At 46.6% G+C, this 18,996-nt stretch overlaps 2 protein-coding genes across 2 annotated transcripts in view; both read left to right on the forward strand.

Moving 5' to 3' along the window:
* LOC311006903 (sodium- and chloride-dependent GABA transporter 2-like) overlaps nucleotides 1-18,996 on the forward strand; it is a 48,974-nt gene that overhangs the window by 11,487 nt on the left and 18,491 nt on the right. The window lies entirely within an intron of this gene.
* On the forward strand, nucleotides 264-18,442 carry LOC311006461 (sodium- and chloride-dependent GABA transporter 2-like). The gene is made up of 16 exons (XM_083999306.1): nucleotides 264-310; nucleotides 588-780; nucleotides 1,156-1,290; nucleotides 3,261-3,401; nucleotides 3,565-3,628; nucleotides 3,909-3,956; nucleotides 4,286-4,415; nucleotides 4,756-4,890; nucleotides 12,515-12,618; nucleotides 12,721-12,848; nucleotides 13,314-13,426; nucleotides 13,513-13,650; nucleotides 13,787-13,880; nucleotides 17,137-17,237; nucleotides 17,677-17,832; nucleotides 17,937-18,442. Exons 2-16 carry the CDS (start codon nucleotides 606-608, stop codon nucleotides 18,102-18,104), a joined length of 1,830 nt encoding a protein of 609 aa, XP_083855432.1. The 5' UTR covers nucleotides 264-310; nucleotides 588-605; the 3' UTR covers nucleotides 18,105-18,442.

An 18,996-nucleotide genomic window follows, 5' to 3' on the forward strand; every position in this document is an offset into this window, starting at 1 on the left:
CCATGGAGGCGTCCAAGTCCATTAAACAAGACATTAACAGGAGACAAACTGTGACAACCTCAAGATTGTTTGATCCTGACTAGACTTCTTTTTTGTTTGTTTCTCAATAGATTAGTTTTTCATTTTCATTACATTTTCTTTTTGGTTACATGCCAGCAGGATGCCAGCTGTCTCCCACAACTTTGAACGTAGTCCTGTGGTGGGTGGGTGGGTGGGGGAGAAAAAGACTGTGGCAGGCATTTTAGGCCACTCCCACATGAAGTCTTTTCCTCAACTTCTCTCAGACAGTTGTGCACGGAAAAATCTGCCGGTGAGTAAACTTGAGCCGTTAATGTTTCAAGTGGTTAGAATAATGATTGGCTCAGATTATGTTTTTCAGTGTTTTTTCTTCTTCAATATACAGTATGTCTTTGAAGTCATTATTGCATTTTGACATTTGATCATAGAGTGTCACATTCTCTTTCTGTTGGAGAACCAGAGACTTGAATACAAGCCAGTGTGAGCTGTTTTTTGTGTTGTTCCATGTGTGTCTGAGAAGAGCACATGAAAACAGGTTTGCATTTCACTCAGATGTCTTCTATGTGCAGGGAACCGACTGAGAGACCATGGGTAGGGAAACTGTCGAAGGAGACTCCGATAGGAATGTGGAGCCAGATGAAGGGGTCCGTCCAAGGGAGAAGTGGGCCAACAAAAAGGAGTTTATTTTTTCGATGATTGGATTTCTCTTTGACATGGGACAAATAGCCAGATTTGCCTTTTACTCTCACATATTTGGAGGAGGTGAGGGCATTTGTGACCTTTTGTTGGCGGGATGGGTTTGGCAGACAGCCTGAAAAACTGTCTGTGCCTGACTATGAGTTTGTTTATACTTGTTTTTCCAATGCAGCAAAGCCTGTTAATATATGTTGTGCAACATAATACATGTCATATACAAATGCATAAGAAATAGAAAACTGTTAGGTGAAAAGACGAAGAGGACACTCAAAGCTGTAAATCTGTCAGTTTGATCTCTGTTATTCCACTTGCAGCTAGTTACATGATCAGGTTTCTCAATAATCCTTGACTATGGAGAAGTTTGTTGCTTTGCAGCCTATGTTTTTAGGAACTGTCAGTTCATGCTTGTATAGTAACCCCCTGCTTTACATATCTTTTCAGTTAATTTTTTGTATGCTTACTGCATCTGCCTCTTCTTCATTGGCATGCCCATGCTCTTCCTGGAGACAGCATTGGGTCAGTACACGAGTGAGGGTGCAGTCACCACCTGGAGGAAGATCTGCCCCATGTTTCAGGGTAAAACAAAAAAGGCTTGGGTTGTTTGTTGAATTGGAAATTCTTAAAATGTGTAAATAGTTGGTAGCTCAGTTGGTAGAGCACCCGCCCCATGTGTTGAGGCTACAGTCCTCACTGCAGGCGGCCCCGGTTCGATTCCTGCGTCGAGCGGCCCTTTCCTGCGTGTCATTCCCCCCCTCTCTGCCTCCCATTTCCTATCTCTCTCTCTCAACTGTCCTGTGCATTAAAGGCAAAAAAGCCCCAAAACATATACCTAAAAAAAGTGTAAATAGTAGCACATAAAGGCTTTTTTACTAAACTGTTAAAGGGATAGTTCAACATTTTGGCAAATTGGCCCATTGCCATAATCGCTATAGTCATAGCAGTAGGTTCGTTACCTTTATTTGTCAGTGTAAGCTATTTTTAGAATGGCGGAATGCAGCCGTGAGCTGCTCAGAGCTACGCTATGGAGGCTAGTGGGATTTCTTGGTTTCTCTCATCAAACTCATCAAATACACAATCCAAAAACACTCGTGGATAAGATGTGACCTGCACATTCACCACGCTATGAGATAATAATGGAACGTTACGAGACGGAGTTGTTTTAGAGGTAAATACAGAGACTGCTTGCTGAAAAACTGTCCCTGAAGTCAACGCTGAAGTCAGCTGTTTTGCATGAATTTACCTCTAAAACGACTCCGTCTCGTAACATTGTGTTATTATCCTAAGCGTGGTGAATGTGCAGGTCACATCTTGTCCACGAGAGTGTTTTGGAGTTGTTGGATTGTGTATTTGATGAGGGAAACCAAAAAATCCCACTAGCCTCCATAGCGTAGCTCTGAGCAGCTCGGCTGCTCAGCTTCTAAAAATAGCTTACACCGACAAATAAAGGTAACGAACCTACTGCTATGACTATAGCGATTATGGCAATGGGCCAATTTGCCAAAATGTTGAACTATCCCTTTAAGAGTCATTCCAAATGGATGTTTAGGAGCAGGGTTTTAAAGCAGAAGTAAGCGTGTTAATATAAGTCTTGAATAGTTATATCTTCCGACAGCAATCACTTACATAGAGTGTTTGGTCCGAAACACAGGTCTTTCAGTCACTCTGCTCTGCTGTAAGCCGAGGAGAAAACTTTCCTTGTATCCTACAACCTTTATCCAATGAGGAGAGAGAACGGCATAAAGGGGCAGTCCTCTCTGTGTGTGCAGCCAAGGGATGCGCGTGAATGTGGTGACATAGGGACGAGGGCGGGGACTGCTAACTCCATCGGCTGACAAGAAGTTAGCCAAAACGACTAAACTTGAACTTGAACCTGAACTTGAACTTTTCCCCATTATCTACATTTCAAACAAAGCTCCATTTAAATAAATGGTTAGTCAAAGCAGGGAACATTTAAAGGAGACGGGCCGTTTTTTTTAAAAATACGGTTGTTTACTCACCCATATAACTTTGGTGTCATTATGAGTCTTTCGGACGATATTTAGATCCATTCTTTCTTTTGGAGACAAAGAAACATAACATACACAATGAAACATAACAAAATATTGGTGAAATGAACGAGTTTCGCGGCAAATAATGTGTTAATTAGATGCTGCATTTCGGTGCCCCAATCACTCTCACTATATGGACATACATGGCTCTCGAATGGATCTAAATATTATCCGAAGGACTTCTAAAGACACCACAGTTATACAGGTGGTTAAACGACCATATTTTATGCCAGAAATAAGGTCCGGTTTGTAAAAAACTGCACTTCTCCTTTAATTGATAGTTGGTATGTTATGGTGTTTTTTTGTGTAGTTCTTTTTTTGCTACCCGTAAAACCTGTCATGTTAAACCAAGGGGATCTATAATAATAATATGTAACTGTAACTGTATGTATACATACAGTGTAGTCCAGCCCAGTGGCGTTGTAACTGTTGCATAACAGGATAAGACAGCAGTGAGAAACTTTCACTAACTATGTGACAACTTTCTGTGTTCTGCAGGGGTTGGGATTGTATCCCAAGTGATTGTGACAATAACCAACATCTACTCTATAGTGGTGCTCTCATGGATTATCTTCTACCTTGGTAACTCATTTCGAAGCCCTCTGCCTTGGTCCACATGCGGGAACAAGTGGAACACCGGTAAGGCACATCTGTGTCTTATTAGCTGTATGGAATTTCACAAACACACACACTTCCTCAATCTTGTTTCAGAGGAAACAAAGACAAATCTTCCTTCACATTTTAGTATTTTAAAATGTGCACCATCAATCTCATCTTTATCTCTCTTTCTTCTTTCTTATAGAATTATGTCTCAACTCTTCATTTCCAAGAAACTTCTCCTATGAGGATTCATCCTCTGATTATGGGCAAGTTACATCTTTATTATTGTGGTGTACCTGGTAAACTGTCTCTAATTTTCAGACGAGGGGGATCTTACATCTGTTTCTGTGATAACTAATTAGTAGTTGCTCCATTACCTTAGGACAGTTTAATCGTGAAAAGCACATATTTACACCCACCTGCACATTTAGCAGAAAGATTAGACACACGGAATCAGCTAGCCTTAATCTGTCTGAAGATAATATTAATAATAGATAATAAATATTGGTAGTAGTCACTTTACTTACCTGCCTGTAATTTTTCCAGAAATGTCATCGAGAACAGGCATCAGAGTCCAGCATGGGAGTACTGGTAGTAAGTAACACACAAAACACATCCACAGACACACCCAACATCTTTAAACATAAAAAAAAGCATTGACACAGCTGAAACAGCTTTCCACATGATAATCCCCTGATTTGGTGTGAGAGGAGATCATTTGCTATATGCATCTGTGCTACATCATGGAAAGAAATGTCAGCTCTTTTCCCTGCATTTTTTTTTATAAAAGTAACTGAAGCCATCCAAAGTAAACTGTTTTTTTTTCACTTTTGTTGTATATGGAGGCTATAGTCAGAAGTCCTGCTTGTTATTTGCAGACAATTATGTTTGTGTATGTGTGTTAATGTATCTCTGTCTCACAGTAATCGTGTGTTAAGGCTGTCAGATGATGGGTCCCTGGGTAATGTGCACTGGGACCTGGCTCTGTGTCTCCTGCTTGCCTTGGTTATATGTTACTTCTGCACATGGAAGGGAATCAGAATCACAGGAAAGGTGAGTATTGTTTTAGGATACAGGACATTTGGTTGCAGTCCCTCAATGCACAGTCTGCTGTCTGAAGCTTAATTTCTCTTCTTTGTTTTGGTAAATGAAACAAAATAAATTGACCGTGCACTCAATGTAATTGTGTCTCTATATAGCACTTGAAAATCACTGGAGATTATTGCAGAGACCTGAATCACAAGATTACTCTGTATTTGCTTGATATGGCATTGGCAAGAGTGTACTAAAACATTAGCCATGACAATTTTACTTACAGCTTCTACAGACATGTGTATTTTAAATGCATTTTAAACTGTAAAAAAAATGTTTGTGTGCATTTTTATGGTTGTAGGTGGTGTACGTCACAGCCACATTACCTTATGTGCTACTGGTCATCCTCTTCTTCCGCGGAGTGTCGCTCCCAGGAGCTGCAAGTGGCCTGTTATATTTCTTCACCGATTTGTACAAGGATTTGGCTAATATCTCAGTAAGAAATTAATGTCATCATGAACTGTTTGCTTTGCTTTGCATACACAGTGCAGCCCAGGGCTCTTACACATTTCAAAAAGTTCTCACGCTCACACGCCACACATGACATTTAACACGCTGAGAAGTTTTAAAACTTGCCGCACATAATTTTGTAGGGTAATAAGGCAGATTGTCTTGAATTCTTGAATTGGCGGAAAATAGTATTTCTTTTTGCTGGGTAAAGTCTGAAAATAGGTTTCTGCAGCGCTGAAGGTGCGCGTTCCACGAGTGTACACGAATGCTCTGAATGCATGCACAGGTGACAGACTGGCCACAGAGCAGTATGGGGAATTGCCAGCTACGTAGCCTAATGAAGCAGCAACATTTTATTTGGTTCATAGAATTTGGAAGTTGGCAGTTTTATAGATGATAGATCACAATCCATCCACGTTCAACATGATTGGATGGTGTTTTTACAGGATTGTCCGTTCCACAAGTGACTCACATTTTTCATTTTTGTGAAAAAGCATTTACTAATTGGTTGCAATCAGGGTGTGAAGAGGAATTCCAGCAGTACAGTAAAAACACTCCAGAAAAAGGTATCCTACCTTTAACAAGGAAAACCAACCAAGATCCATTTTGTATTCGCCTTTTCTTTTGTTAGAAGGCAAAATGGGACTCCTCCTATCAGACATTGATGTGTTGCATCTGTGAAACAGCTATGAACCACCCCACTGTGGGAACCATACACAGTACTCATGTGTGACGGAGCGCCTTTGAACGCCCCGTCATTCCCTGACCGGCGCGCTCTCTTTCCCAGAGAGTGCCGGTGTCGGGGGCGCGCGCTGCGCCCTCATTGTTCCGGCGTTCCCCGCCGGCCGCATCTCGCGGTCCAGCGGTGGCATAAACTTTTCCCGTGCCCTGAACTCTGTTCTCCCCACTGTGGGTCGTCGAGGGTGCACACTCGGCACCTACGTGACACATACATACGCACACCTACACACACACGCTCACCTGCTGTTGCTGCGGAAGTCTGACTCGGGTTCACTGGCCGAACCGAGGCAGTTCCGGTCCACGTAATAAGTAGCGCACTGTGGCGCGCTACCTTGGGTCAGGTGACCACGGACTGAACCATATGTGGTGAATTGTTATAAAGTATGGTTAATTTATGTGTTCTGGGGGAAAAGTGGCGCAGCCATATGGGGGGTTGTTAGTGCCACAGTGCTGGGGTTTGATTTAAAGGGGTTCTGTAAGTTTTGTGTATTTTTCCCAGTTTATGTTTCTTAAACCCCTGTGTTTTGTTAATTGGTTTGCCCGGGGGAGGGGCCAAGGGGGTATTTAAAGAGAGCTCAGCTCACTTGAAGGGGTGTTCGGCTGAGGACCATACAGACTTGCTGCCTGATTCCTGTACATATCTTTTGCCCCATCTTGTTGTAAATATTCCTGTGGGTTTTTTTTTTTACGTTGCCACCTGTGAGTATTTTGGTTTTTTTTGGTGTAATAAAAAGAAAATCACCCAACAAAAGTTTGCCGACTGGGCCATCATTCCTTCCATCGCTACAAAGTATCGAACCCCGACATTTGGTGTCAGAAGTGGGATGGCCAGTCGACGAGGGCGCCTCCGGTACACAGGAAGACGTACCGGGTTGCGCTCACAAAAGGAGGAACCAGTACAGGACGAAGATGGCGAGGAGGGAGCCTGGTCCACAGCCGAGGAGGACGAAGGGGGTGCAGCGGCTCCAGTCCTGCAGGCCGGCCCTGGAGCTCCAAGTCCAGGAGAGGAGCTGGTGGCTGTCATGAGGACCTTCCTGGAGGGACAGCAGAGAAGAGAGGAGGGGTTTCTGGCAGAGCTCCGGGGACTCCGGGCTTCGTGGCCAGCCCCGCAACTGGGTCAGGCAGTAACAGGGCCGAGGCCGGTAGCCCCTGTTCCTGCACCTATCCCAGAGATCGGGTCCCTGTCACCATCTGAGAGGTCGCTGATGAGCCTGAGAATGGACTTACCGACACCCGCCGCACCGCGCCGCAGTTCACCCTTAAGGGCACCAAGGTTTGGGGTGAGCAGTGGTTCAGAACCTCCGAGGCCGGAGGACAGACCCTGTGGCGACCCCAAGATTCCCCAGTACCTGGCTGGGGAGGACATTGAAAATTATCTGCTTCGCTTCGAGCGGATTGCCAGAACGTGGGGTTGGCCAGATGGTGAGTGGGCGTGTCGCCTGGTGCCGCTACTCACTGGGAAGGCGCTAGAGGCATACACCGCTATGGACGAGGAGAGGGCTCATTCGTACCTGGACCTGAAGGCGGCACTCCTGACCAAGTTTGACATCTCACCGGAGACGTATCGCCAGCAGTTCCGGGCCATGGCAGTTCCGCCGGGAGAGAACCCAACAGAGACTTACCACCGCTTAAAGGGTCTCTACCGTCGGTGGATTCGGCCAGAGCAGCATACCAAGGAGCAGATCGGTGAGCAGGTCATTTTGGAGCAGCTGCTGCGAGTCTTCCCAGCAGACATCCGCACCTGGGTGAAGGAGCACGAGCCGACGGATGGGCTAGCTGCAGGCAAGCTAGCGCTGCAGTACCTCAACGCACGGAGGGGAGGCCCGCCTGCCTACCACGGTGGTCCCAGTCGTCAGGTGTCATCGCAGCCCAGACCAGCAGCCAGAGCCGGCCAGCATCTGCCTGGAGACGCCCGGCCTGCACCTCGCCAGCGCAGTCCCGGTAAGGAGTTCATCTGTTTCTACTGCCAGCAAGCAGGGCACAAGGCTTCGTTGTGCCCCATCAGAAAAGCTAAGCTTAGCGGGGCATGTTACACTCCTCGGGTTGAGGTTGCAAGTACTGGGGGAGGGAAACAGCGCTTTAAGGATGTTACCATTAATGGTGAGTCTGTGACTGCTCTGGTTGACTCGGGGAGCTTCCTGACGCTGGTCCGAAGGGAGTTGGTGCCAACGGGCATGGTGGATTATAGCAGAAGGGAAGACATTGTGTGTGTACACGGGGACAGCCATTCCTACCCCACAGCTGAGGTGACGGTGGTGGTGGATGAGCAACCTTACCTGCTGACTGTTGGGGTAGTGGAAAGGTTACCCGTGGCTGCTATCCTGGGGTGGGACTTACCTGTGCTGCTGGACGTGCTGCTGGAGGCCGGCCCCAAAGACAGTGACCTGGGGAAGGGTTTGTCTGGTCATGTGATCACCCGTGCCCAGGCCAGGGCGGGGGTGACGGCTGACCCAGGGCCGGAAAAGGGGCCCGATCCAGAACTATTTTCAACCCTGGACAGCAGTTTGTTTGAGGGGGCCATGAAGGGGCCCAGGAAGTCTCGCCGCCAGCGGCGGTTTGAAAAGGGGCTGAAGTCCCGGGAGCCAGACTGTGCAAAGGGGCGGGGCATGTGGGAGGTGCCAGAGGACATTGGGGCCCTGCAAAGGGAGGATGGGACTCTGAAGCCCTTGTTCGCCAAGGTGGTTGGTGGGCTGGATATGTCAAAAGGGGAGAAAGAATGTTTTGTTGTTGACAGTAATGTTTTGTATGCAGTGGCGGATGGTGTCAAACGCCTTGTGGTTCCTGTGTCATGTCGGCCGATGATAATGCACCTGGCACACACCTTGCCTTGGGCAGGTCATCTTGGCCGCAACAAAACATATTTGCGCATATCCTCCAGGTTCTATTGGCCTTCTATGTATGTTGATGTGCAAACCTTTTGCAAAACCTGTCCCACCTGTCAGAAAACTTGCTATGTCCGCCAGTCCGACCGAGCCTACCTACAACCCCTGCCTGTGATCTCCACTCCGTTTAGGCGTGTGGCCATGGACATTGTGGGCCCACTGGTGAAGAGCAGTGGGGGGCACCAGTACATCCTGGTGCTCTGTGACTACGCCACACGGTTCCCGGAGGCTTTCCCCCTGCGCACGGTCACTGCTCCTGCTGTTCTGCGTTGTCTTGTCCAGTTGCTTTCCAGGGTTGGTGTACCGGACGAGATCATTACAGACCAGGGGACCAACTTCACCTCCAGACTCCTGCAGCTCTTCCACCGGCAGCTGGGGATTTCGGCGATCAAGACCACCCCGTACCATCCTCAGACGGACGGCCTGGTCGAGCGCTTCAATCAGACCCTGAAGAAGATGCTGCAGAAGTTTGTGGACGACACCGGGAGAGACTGGGACCAGTGGCTGCCCTACCTGCTTTTCGCCTACCGGGAGGTTCCCCAAGCGTCCACAGGGTTTTCGCCGTTTGAGCTCCTGTATGGCTGGGAGGTACAGGGGCCATTGGATCTGCTGCGGAAGACCTGGGAGGCTCCCACAACTGGCACCAGTGACCGGGGTGTGGTCCAGTTCGTGCTGGAGATGAGGGACCGGTTGGCGGCGTACAGAGAAGAGGCAGAGGTCAACCTTCGTGAAGCCCAGCAGACCCAGAAGGCGTGGTACGACCGACAGGCCAGGCACCGGGAGTTCCAGCCCGGCCAGAAGGTCTTACTCCTCCTGCCATCCTCCAACAGCAAGCTGCTGGCCAAGTGGCAGGGCCCGTACACGGTCCTCAGGAAGATGGGCCCGGTGACGTACGAGATCCACCACCCGGACAAGAAAAGGGCGAAGCAGGTTTACCACGTCAACCTGCTGAAGGAGTGGAAGGAGGCTCCGGTTCGGGTTCCTGTGGCGTCCCTGCTGGTGACGGCAGTGGACAGCGAGGGGGAAGAGGAGTCTACCCTTGCCGACCTCCGCCAGTCTGCGGAGCCTGCTCTCGGGCACCTCTCTGCCACCCAGTCCAGCCAGCTGTGCCAGGTGTTCCAGGGGGTCGCCAAGCTCTTCGCGGCCAACCCGGGGAAGACGGACCTCGTGGAGCACGTGGTCCGGCTGAAAGACAAGGGGCCGGTTCGTCAGAGGGCCTACCGAGTGCCCCAGCATCTTGTGGCCAAACTTCAGAAGGAGGTGGAGGAGATGCAGCGCTTGGGGGTGATCGAGCCGTCGCAGTCTGAGTGGTGTAGCCCGGTGGTCATTGTGGGGAAGAAGGACGGTTCCCTGCGCATCTGCATCGACTTCCGGAAGGTCAACGCCATGTCAGAGTTTGACGCCTACCCGATGCCCCGGATCGACGACCTGCTGGAGAGGATTGGTCGGGCTAGGTTCATCACCACCCTGGACCTCTGTAAAGGGTACTGGCAGGTACCCCTGGAAGCGTCCAGTCGTCCCTGCACAGCGTTCCAGACACCTGCCGGCCTCTTCCAGTTCACGGTGATGCCCTTCGGCCTACATGGAGCACCGGCAACTTTCCAGAGGCTGATGGACCGTGTCCTGCGGGGGTGTGAGGACTGCAGTGCTGCCTACCTCGATGACGTGGTCATTTTCAGTGCCACCTGGGAGCAGCACCTGCGTGATCTGGAGCGGGTCCTGGGCCAGATCCAGCAGGCAGGCCTAACGCTGAATTCCGCCAAGTGTCAATGGGCCAGGGAGGAGGCGAAGTACTTGGGGTACCGGCTTGGACGAGGGGAGGTCCGACCACAGGTGGACAAGGTCGAGGCCATCCGTAGCTGCCCACGCCCTCGCACAAAGAAGGAGGTGAGGTCCTTCTTGGGCTTGGCCGGCTGGTACAGGAGGTTCGTCTCACAGTTCGCCACCATCGCAGCACCTTTGACAGCACTGACGGCGAAGGACCAGAGGAACCCAGTCATCTGGAACGAGGACTGCGAGGCGGCGTTCCGAGCTCTCAAGGCCTGTTTGTGCTCTTCGCCAGTTCTGAGGAGCCCGGACTTCAGCCAGCGGTTCCTGGTTCAGACCGATGCCTCAGCGGTGGGACTGGGGGCAGTCCTGGCCCAAGGTGAGCCGGGTGACGAGCGACCGGTGCTGTACCTGAGCCGGAAGCTGCTGCCACGGGAGACCAGGTACTCTACTGTGGAGAAGGAGGGCCTGGCCATCAAATGGGCCCTGGAGAGTTTGAGGTACTACCTGCTGGGGAGGGAGTTTGACTTAGAGACTGATCACAGGGCTCTGACCTGGATTAACTCCATGAAAGACCACAACAGTCGTCTCACCCGCTGGTACCTCTCTCTCCAGCCATTCCAGTTCCAGATCCGACATCGAGCTGGCAAGACCAACGTTGTGGCAGATTATCTCTCCAGGTTGCCGCACATCGTCAACCTCGGGGAGGAGGGGGATAATGTGACGGAGCGCCTTTGAACGCCCCGTCATTCCCTGACCGGCGCGCTCTCTTTCCCAGAGAGTGCCGGTGTCGGGGGCGCGCGCTGCGCCCTCATTGTTCCGGCGTTCCCCGCCGGCCGCATCTCGCGGTCCAGCGGTGGCATAAACTTTTCCCGTGCCCTGAACTCTGTTCTCCCCACTGTGGGTCGTCGAGGGTGCACACTCGGCACCTACGTGACACATACATACGCACACCTACACACACACGCTCACCTGCTGTTGCTGCGGAAGTCTGACTCGGGTTCACTGGCCGAACCGAGGCAGTTCCGGTCCACGTAATAAGTAGCGCACTGTGGCGCGCTACCTTGGGTCAGGTGACCACGGACTGAACCATATGTGGTGAATTGTTATAAAGTATGGTTAATTTATGTGTTCTGGGGGAAAAGTGGCGCAGCCATATGGGGGGTTGTTAGTGCCACAGTGCTGGGGTTTGATTTAAAGGGGTTCTGTAAGTTTTGTGTATTTTTCCCAGTTTATGTTTCTTAAACCCCTGTGTTTTGTTAATTGGTTTGCCCGGGGGAGGGGCCAAGGGGGTATTTAAAGAGAGCTCAGCTCACTTGAAGGGGTGTTCGGCTGAGGAGCATACAGACTTGCTGCCTGATTCCTGTACATATCTTTTGCCCCATCTTGTTGTAAATATTCCTGTGGGTTTTTTTTTTTACGTTGCCACCTGTGAGTATTTTGGTTTTTTTTGGTGTAATAAAAAGAAAATCACCCAACAAAAGTTTGCCGACTGGGCCATCATCTTTCCTTCCATCGCTACAAAGTATCGAACCCCGACATCATGAAAAACACAAATGGGAAAACAAAGAATATATTTTGGCGTAAGGCTGAAAACAGATGAAAGCAGTTATGGGACAAGAGTTATGCAATACTAGATGCTCTTAAGAAAGAGACGTGAAAACAGACCTGTTTTTAATGTGTGTCTTGCTTAAGTCTCTGCTCAAACTGCACAGGAAATCACGAAGGAACTCCAGCCAACATCTGGATTCTTTTACTGTATATGTGTGAATGTGTCTCCTTGTGCATTGGAATGCACCTGCATGTATGCAGGGAAGCCAATAGGACTTTCAGATAAAGGACACAAGAGTTTCCTCTTTGTCCAGTGTGAGTCACTCAGAGCCGTTCATGCACCAGTATGTTCATCTGGAGTTTTGCCAGCTCACGCCACCATGGTGTTTCTAATGTTAACCACATGGTGTCAGGACCAGGACCAGGACCAGGACCACAACCCCTCCCCCATACACACACGGGGCACATTCTTGTAAATACAACACAAACAAAAACAGAAAAGAACACACATACACACACAAACACAAACATGTACGCATACATTCAGCTGACAAATGGTTGATGAGAAGCATATGGACCGGATTATTTCAACAATGTGAACTTTCAAGGAAACTCTCATATGTAGTTTACAAATACAAATAAAGTTTCTCATTCTCATTCCTTCTCTAGCTTTGGATTAGTGCAGTGCATGAGGTGGTCTCCTCCCACTGTCTGTCCATTGGAGTACTGACTACACTAGGAAGCTACAACAAATACAAAAACGACTGCTACAGGTCAGTGCCCTTACTCACAGACATGTTACTCTCTCAATTTTATCGAATGTGCATGTCTTTCATTTTTGTCTTCTTCGACCTCGTCTTGCTGTTCTGTTGCAGGGATTGTTGGCTACTATCTTCTCTGATTGCCGTCACCAATTTCTTTGCTTGTATGGTTGTGTTCCCAATGGTGGGATTCTTGTCTGAGCAGCTGGAATCAGACATGAACGAAGGTTTTCTTGGAAGTGGTAAGTCTCCCTCCTTATTATTTAGCTTTCACTCTCGAGGTCATGCAATAAATGTAGGCATTAAAGAATCCTAAATTAGTTGTTTTTTTTCATCACTGTTTATTATTTTTGTTGCTGTGAATGAGGGCAGTATGGACAACAACCACCGATGTCCACAAGATGGCATCTTGTCCTAAGATACGTAAATCTGAAAATGTTTCAGTTACTGTGACAAGTAACATGAGGATAAATAATGTAGACCTTCCATAAAACAAAGTAAAGTGTTTTTTTTTAACGTTGCAAGTTATCAAACTAATTAATAATATTAAGAGAAAAAAAGGTCAGCATATGATAAGTATGATGAGAAAAAAGTCAATCATCTTCCACAAAAAATATGTTTATTTCTTTCTGTCTGTTGTTTTTGATTTTCTATTGTGAATTTGTTTGTTTTACCTATGAATAAATGCATTCATGTACTTTCTACAGGGATGGAGCTGCTCTTCATAGGTTTCCCCAGGATTATGACAATGCTGCCTGGCTCATCTTTTTGGGCTTTTCTCCTCTTCTTCATGTTCTTCGTCTTGGCACTAGACAATCAGGTACATATCATACAGCACAGAACATATCAAGGTCACATTCTAGTTACTGCACAAAGACGGTAATCTCCCGCTCTGCGCCCACACAGTGTCTGTACATGGACAGTCTGGCCACATCCATTACAGACCTGTTCCCACGTTACCTGAGGAGGCCTCTGGGCAGAGAGATACTGGTCCTGGTCATTGCTGTCGTTTCCTTCCTGCTGGGGCTGCCACTCATCACTAATGTAAAGTAAAAACAAGTGATATAATTATAAAAGTGTAACAAGCTGGTTATGTGACGCAAAGTTAAGGTTACTGTACAGTTCCTCCTCTCATTCTGACTGACCTTTGTTCTACATGTTTTTTCTGCTCATGTTTCAGGGGGGGCTTCACCTCGTTCTACTGACTTATCATTGGAGCATAATTACCTATGTCATCATCGGTCTTGAGGCTGTCATCATTTCCTGGGTCTATGGTAAGTCATGCCTTTGGACCAACACCAAAGTGATTTACTCACCTCGAAAAGCCTGAAAACGACTTTCTTCTAAATATCTGATTGACTCTTCTAATAAGGTATAACTCTGATGCCAGTGATCTGTGATAACTTTTAGTTTATTATCCTTACACTATCAGCACAATCAGCAGTGCGCAACATTCAGATGCCAAAATGAGCTCTATAATATTTCCTCATCTTAATTAGACTGCAGCATTTGTTCCTTCAACTAATCTGTATCTGTATTACTTTAATCTTATCTGTCAGAAAGCTTCAGATTAAAAAAAGAACAACTTTGAAATCTACATTTTATTTTCATCTTGAGTAAAACAGCTCTTCTAACAGCACAAAAAGGAACGGAAGGAAGTAAACAAGACTCTGCATCAGATTTTGTTTGAGAATATTTAGAGTCTGTTAATTTACAGATGCAATGATTTCAAATTAATTTGAAACACATTGGGAATTGAAAATTTGTGAGCAACAAAAGCTTTCTTTATTATTTTTGATATGATTCTTATTACCAAATATTAGGTGAGAGGCCTAACACCTCGCTCATATTTGTCCAGACTTTGCACAAAGACTTGGGAAAAAACCAAGTCTGACTCAAGCAACACATTGTGCGGTGTTATATACTATTTGTTTGATTCCCACTGAGCTCTGTAAATTTAGTAGACAAAAAAAAAAGGTTTTTGACTATTACTAGTATTTTACCAGCATGATTCATTCAGTGCTTCGCCTGAGCCGAGTTTATCCTGAATCAGAGGGATCAGTGCTCTGCCTACTGGCTCCATCTATCACTTGTGCTACAGATATTAATCTTTCACATCCATGTACGTCTTCTTCCAACATTAAGTCCGATGGATCTCCTGAGCTCTCAGCACTTCCTACACCTTCATTATCAGCACATTTACTGGCTAAATTGCATCATGTGGAAGCAATATATTATTATAATTATTATACATTTCTTACAAACAGCCTGGCGATGTGTATATATTCAGTTTCTCTGACATAGACAGGTGCATTTTCATTTCCACACAAGAGTCCAGACGCTGCAGCAAAGCGATGCAGAGTGAGATATCGATCGCTTTCCGCATCTGCTTCCTCCTCCCAGTTTGAGTTGTTTAGCCACTCGTTGGCCCGCCCTGCCTCCTCAAGCTGAGTCTGTGTGAGGTGTGAGGATGTGTCTTCTCCTAAATTTAAACGAGGTCACTCACTTATCCTCGTCCACAAACTTGTGGTTAGTTTTCAGGGTCTCCTTCATGGAGTTGTATCTGCATTTCCTAAACAGGTTTGTACAAAAATGAAGTTGTGGATGTTGTTCCATCAGTCAGGTCACATACTTCATCAGTCCCATGGTTTTTTAACATGTTTCTTTCTTCAGTTCCTCTTTTTTATATTTGTTTTATTCGCTGGTTGCTCTTCCTCCCTCCCCTCCTGCTCCCAGCTAACAGCTTAGCTATAGTCTCTCATTTTGGGCCCTAGTTTCGTCGACCAGGTGAAGTCTAAGATCAGCGCAGCTTCGCCACGCCAACGGGGTGTGGCCCAGGTCCATTTCGCAAGTTTGGTGGGCCGCGCAGTCAGACTTAGACCAGCGCAATCCCTCCCCTCGTCCCTCCCACCGGCGCAAACGGCAAAGAGGGAGGAGAGAGGGCGGGAGGGAGACAGGAGGAGGAGAGAAAGGCGTGGAGTGGGTTTGACACAGCCGAGTCAGATCTTCACCAATCAAAGGAGCTCCTCTCCTCACCTTTAACTGCGCGGCGGGTGATGCGCGCTGCAAGTTTGTCATTTTATACTTGGACATGGACGGAGGAAACAGCGACGCCAGAGGCCGAACCTCTCCCAGGAGGAAACAGCTGTTTTGGTCCGGAGGTCCGAGCTCAGAGTGACCAATAATGAGTTTACTAATATACTTAACCAGGATTGATCTGATACACTGAGAACCCCTACGCAATCTAAGAAACAACAACTAATAAACTAATAAAGAAACTCACATTTATTCAAACCCTGTGTATAAGATGAGAGGTGTAGGCTACACTAATCACAACATAAACACACACCATGTGGATGAAATCAGCGTAAAGGACACGCTCTCTCTCTCTCCCTCTCTCTCTCTCTCTCTCTCTCTGTCCTCCTCTCTCTCTCTCTCTCTCTCTCTCTCTCTCTGTCCGTCTCTTTTTTTCTCTTTTTTTTCTGTGATAGAGATGCTGAGTATACTGTAGTAGGCTATATACTGACTATCTGATACCGAGGCTGTTGTGGTGGACTAAGAGAGATAATGATTTGTGTTTTGTTTTTCATTACGGCTGCGTGATGCGGTCGCACGCGCTTATGAAATAATAAGTAAATAAATAAATACAGCGATCATCACAAGGGCAGAGTGGTATCTCAACACGGCAGCGACATGCAGTCATCCACCCTCAGTCCTGCTTGGGACATCCACAGCTGCTTTTCAGTGCCAGTTCGTCCCTGCTGTGTTAATTCAGGTGGAGTTTCCTTTACGCGCCGACAGCCTTTGATCTCTGCTTTGATCTGACGTCAGATGTGACGGGACAATCTATATAGATATAAATTCACGTGTTGATTCCGTTAGTTGCATTAAATAGTGGTTATTGTGGATATTTATTGCATTGAAATGTGTCTGGAACTGTGGAGATCTGCCTGTGAGGTCTTGGTGACGTGTGTGCACTGCAGGTCAGTCAGCCAAACTTGCACTGCACCTGCTGTGCTTCGCCCTGCGCTGAGATTAGACCTGGTTGGAGGTGGCGAGCTTTCAGCGCAACTTCGGCGGGACATTTTCGCACAAAACTTCCACTGCACCAAGCAGAATCTGTGACGCCTCCCCCTGCTGCGCGGCCACGCCTATCTCAGCGCAGCGCGATCTGCCAATCTTCCAATCTTCCAATCTGACTTTGCGCTAGGCTGCGCTGGTCGAAACTTGCATTAGACCGGCTGCGCTACCTTGCGCCACCTGCGCTGCGCCACCAAACTAGGGCCCACAGTATTAAAACACATCACAGGCACAGTGTGACAGGAAGTTACAGTAGGTCATTGTGAAAGTAACTATATGTGTTAAAAGAAAGTAGTAAAAGTAACAGTAAACATGGAGTGGAAGTGTTAAGAAGCATAAAGTTGAAAATAAAATGCAAATGAATCTCATTTGATTGTAGTCCCAGTAAAAACAGAACAGTTTTGTCCTCCTTTGATTGACTAACGCCTCCTGTCCGTGACTGGTCTGCAGGTGCAGATCGTTTCTATGACAACATCGAGGACATGATCGGGTACAAGCCGTTCCCCGTGCTGAAGTACTGCTGGATGTTCATCATACCAGTCGTCTGCTGGGTGAGGCCTCACACCTGGGTCACGTCTCTGTCACTTAGCTCTTCTCACCTCGTGTCTCCATCTTGCCGGCTCTCTGCTTTAATGACCTACTTCCTCTCATGTTTTCATTTCTAATCATCATTTTCTTCACATTATGTCAAAGCACAGATCTTTTGCTGCCCTTCTTATCTTTATGTCTCCCTGTTTCCCTCTCTCAGACCTTTCATCTTTGCTGTGTTTAACATATTTCATTTTTGCCATATCGGTAATTATTCCTCAGCTTCAGAACAGAAAGTATTCTTAACAGGTGTCAGATAAAGGAGCATACTGGTATTTTTGTATGTTTAGCCACACACTTCAGGATTGTATATAGTCACTTATACCATTTGCATAGGTGCATAAAACTGTCAGTGGCCTGTCCTCCTTGTTTTCTTTAACTAGACTGTTTCCTTTCTTCTAGCTCATGGTGATGTATCTTGCACAGTCAACTTTGACTGTGACTGAGTCCATGATATCTAATGATGCATTCCGCACTGGGTACAAGGTAGTGTTGGTTCTCATACTTCTCGGTACGCTGATTTGCATCCCAGCATTCATTTTGGTCTCACTGTACAGGGTAAGTGAATTCAAAACAGTTTCAAGTAAAGTAACTATTATTATATATGTTCACTATATGTGATTTACATGTGGCTACAACTTGTTTTCCTAAATCCGATGTAGGATGCCAAAAACATGACAAGATCATCCAAAGACCTGCGTCAGTCTCGGCCGTACAGGCCGGTGCTCACGCTCTGCAAACGGGTCATCTCCGTGGGACAGGAGAGACCGACCAGGAATGTTGAGGAAGGAAATGAGAAGCTGATGATGGAGGAAAATCCCAGTGTTTGACAGTAATTAGTAACACTTTGTAGACATGCAGCAAAGTAAGGTGTTTGATGTCATCAATGAAGTTTCCAAATGTGCGACAACAGAGACACATTTTTATTATTTGCCAAATATTTACAAAAGTTTACACTCTTGGTGACTCCGGAACTCCTTTCCTGTTGTTGTTAGCACATTAGTCTTTAACCCTATTAATTTTTAATAATGAAGGGTTATAATCCACATACTCCTTTACACATATTTTACTTACAACTCTAAATTGTAGTCACTCAGGTCAAAACTACAGTGTTAATAGGAGTTAGCATAAAATGTGTATAGTATATGGATTGGTGAATTATATATATTTTTTTACTGCAATTTGTACGTGTGTTTTGTATCTGAAATAAATATTGTGTTTATGAATATTTCTCTGTTGTATAGTACAACCACTTTATTTCACAATGGGCCCAATATCTCCAATTCATTTAGTGTGTAGGCTATACTATGTAGAGCTACACACATGGTGATAAACTTGATGAATCAATATGTTAAATCTCCTGGTGCAATGCGTCCGTTTTGACTCTTTGCCTATTGGTTTCTGACCGAGGATCAACATTCAAGTGAATGTCTCTCACGTTTCCTGTTTTGTAGCAATAAAATCAGAACAATGATGACAAAACACGATGCTTTCGAAACTAATACACAACTGATTTTATATAATTTTTACCGGAGACATGTGACAACATCATGTGGAATTGCATAGCGTTCAGAGAGCCGTTTCCATGGAGGCGTCCAAGTCCATTAAACAAGACATTAACAGGAGACAAACCGTGACAACCTCAAGATTGTTTGATCCTGACTAGACTTGTTTTTTTTGTTTCTCAATAGATTAGTTTTTCATTTTCATTACATTTTCTTT

Source organism: Trachurus trachurus (assembly GCF_905171665.1).
Source record: "Trachurus trachurus genome assembly, chromosome: 23".
Classification (NCBI taxonomy): Eukaryota; Metazoa; Chordata; class Actinopteri; order Carangiformes; family Carangidae; genus Trachurus; species Trachurus trachurus.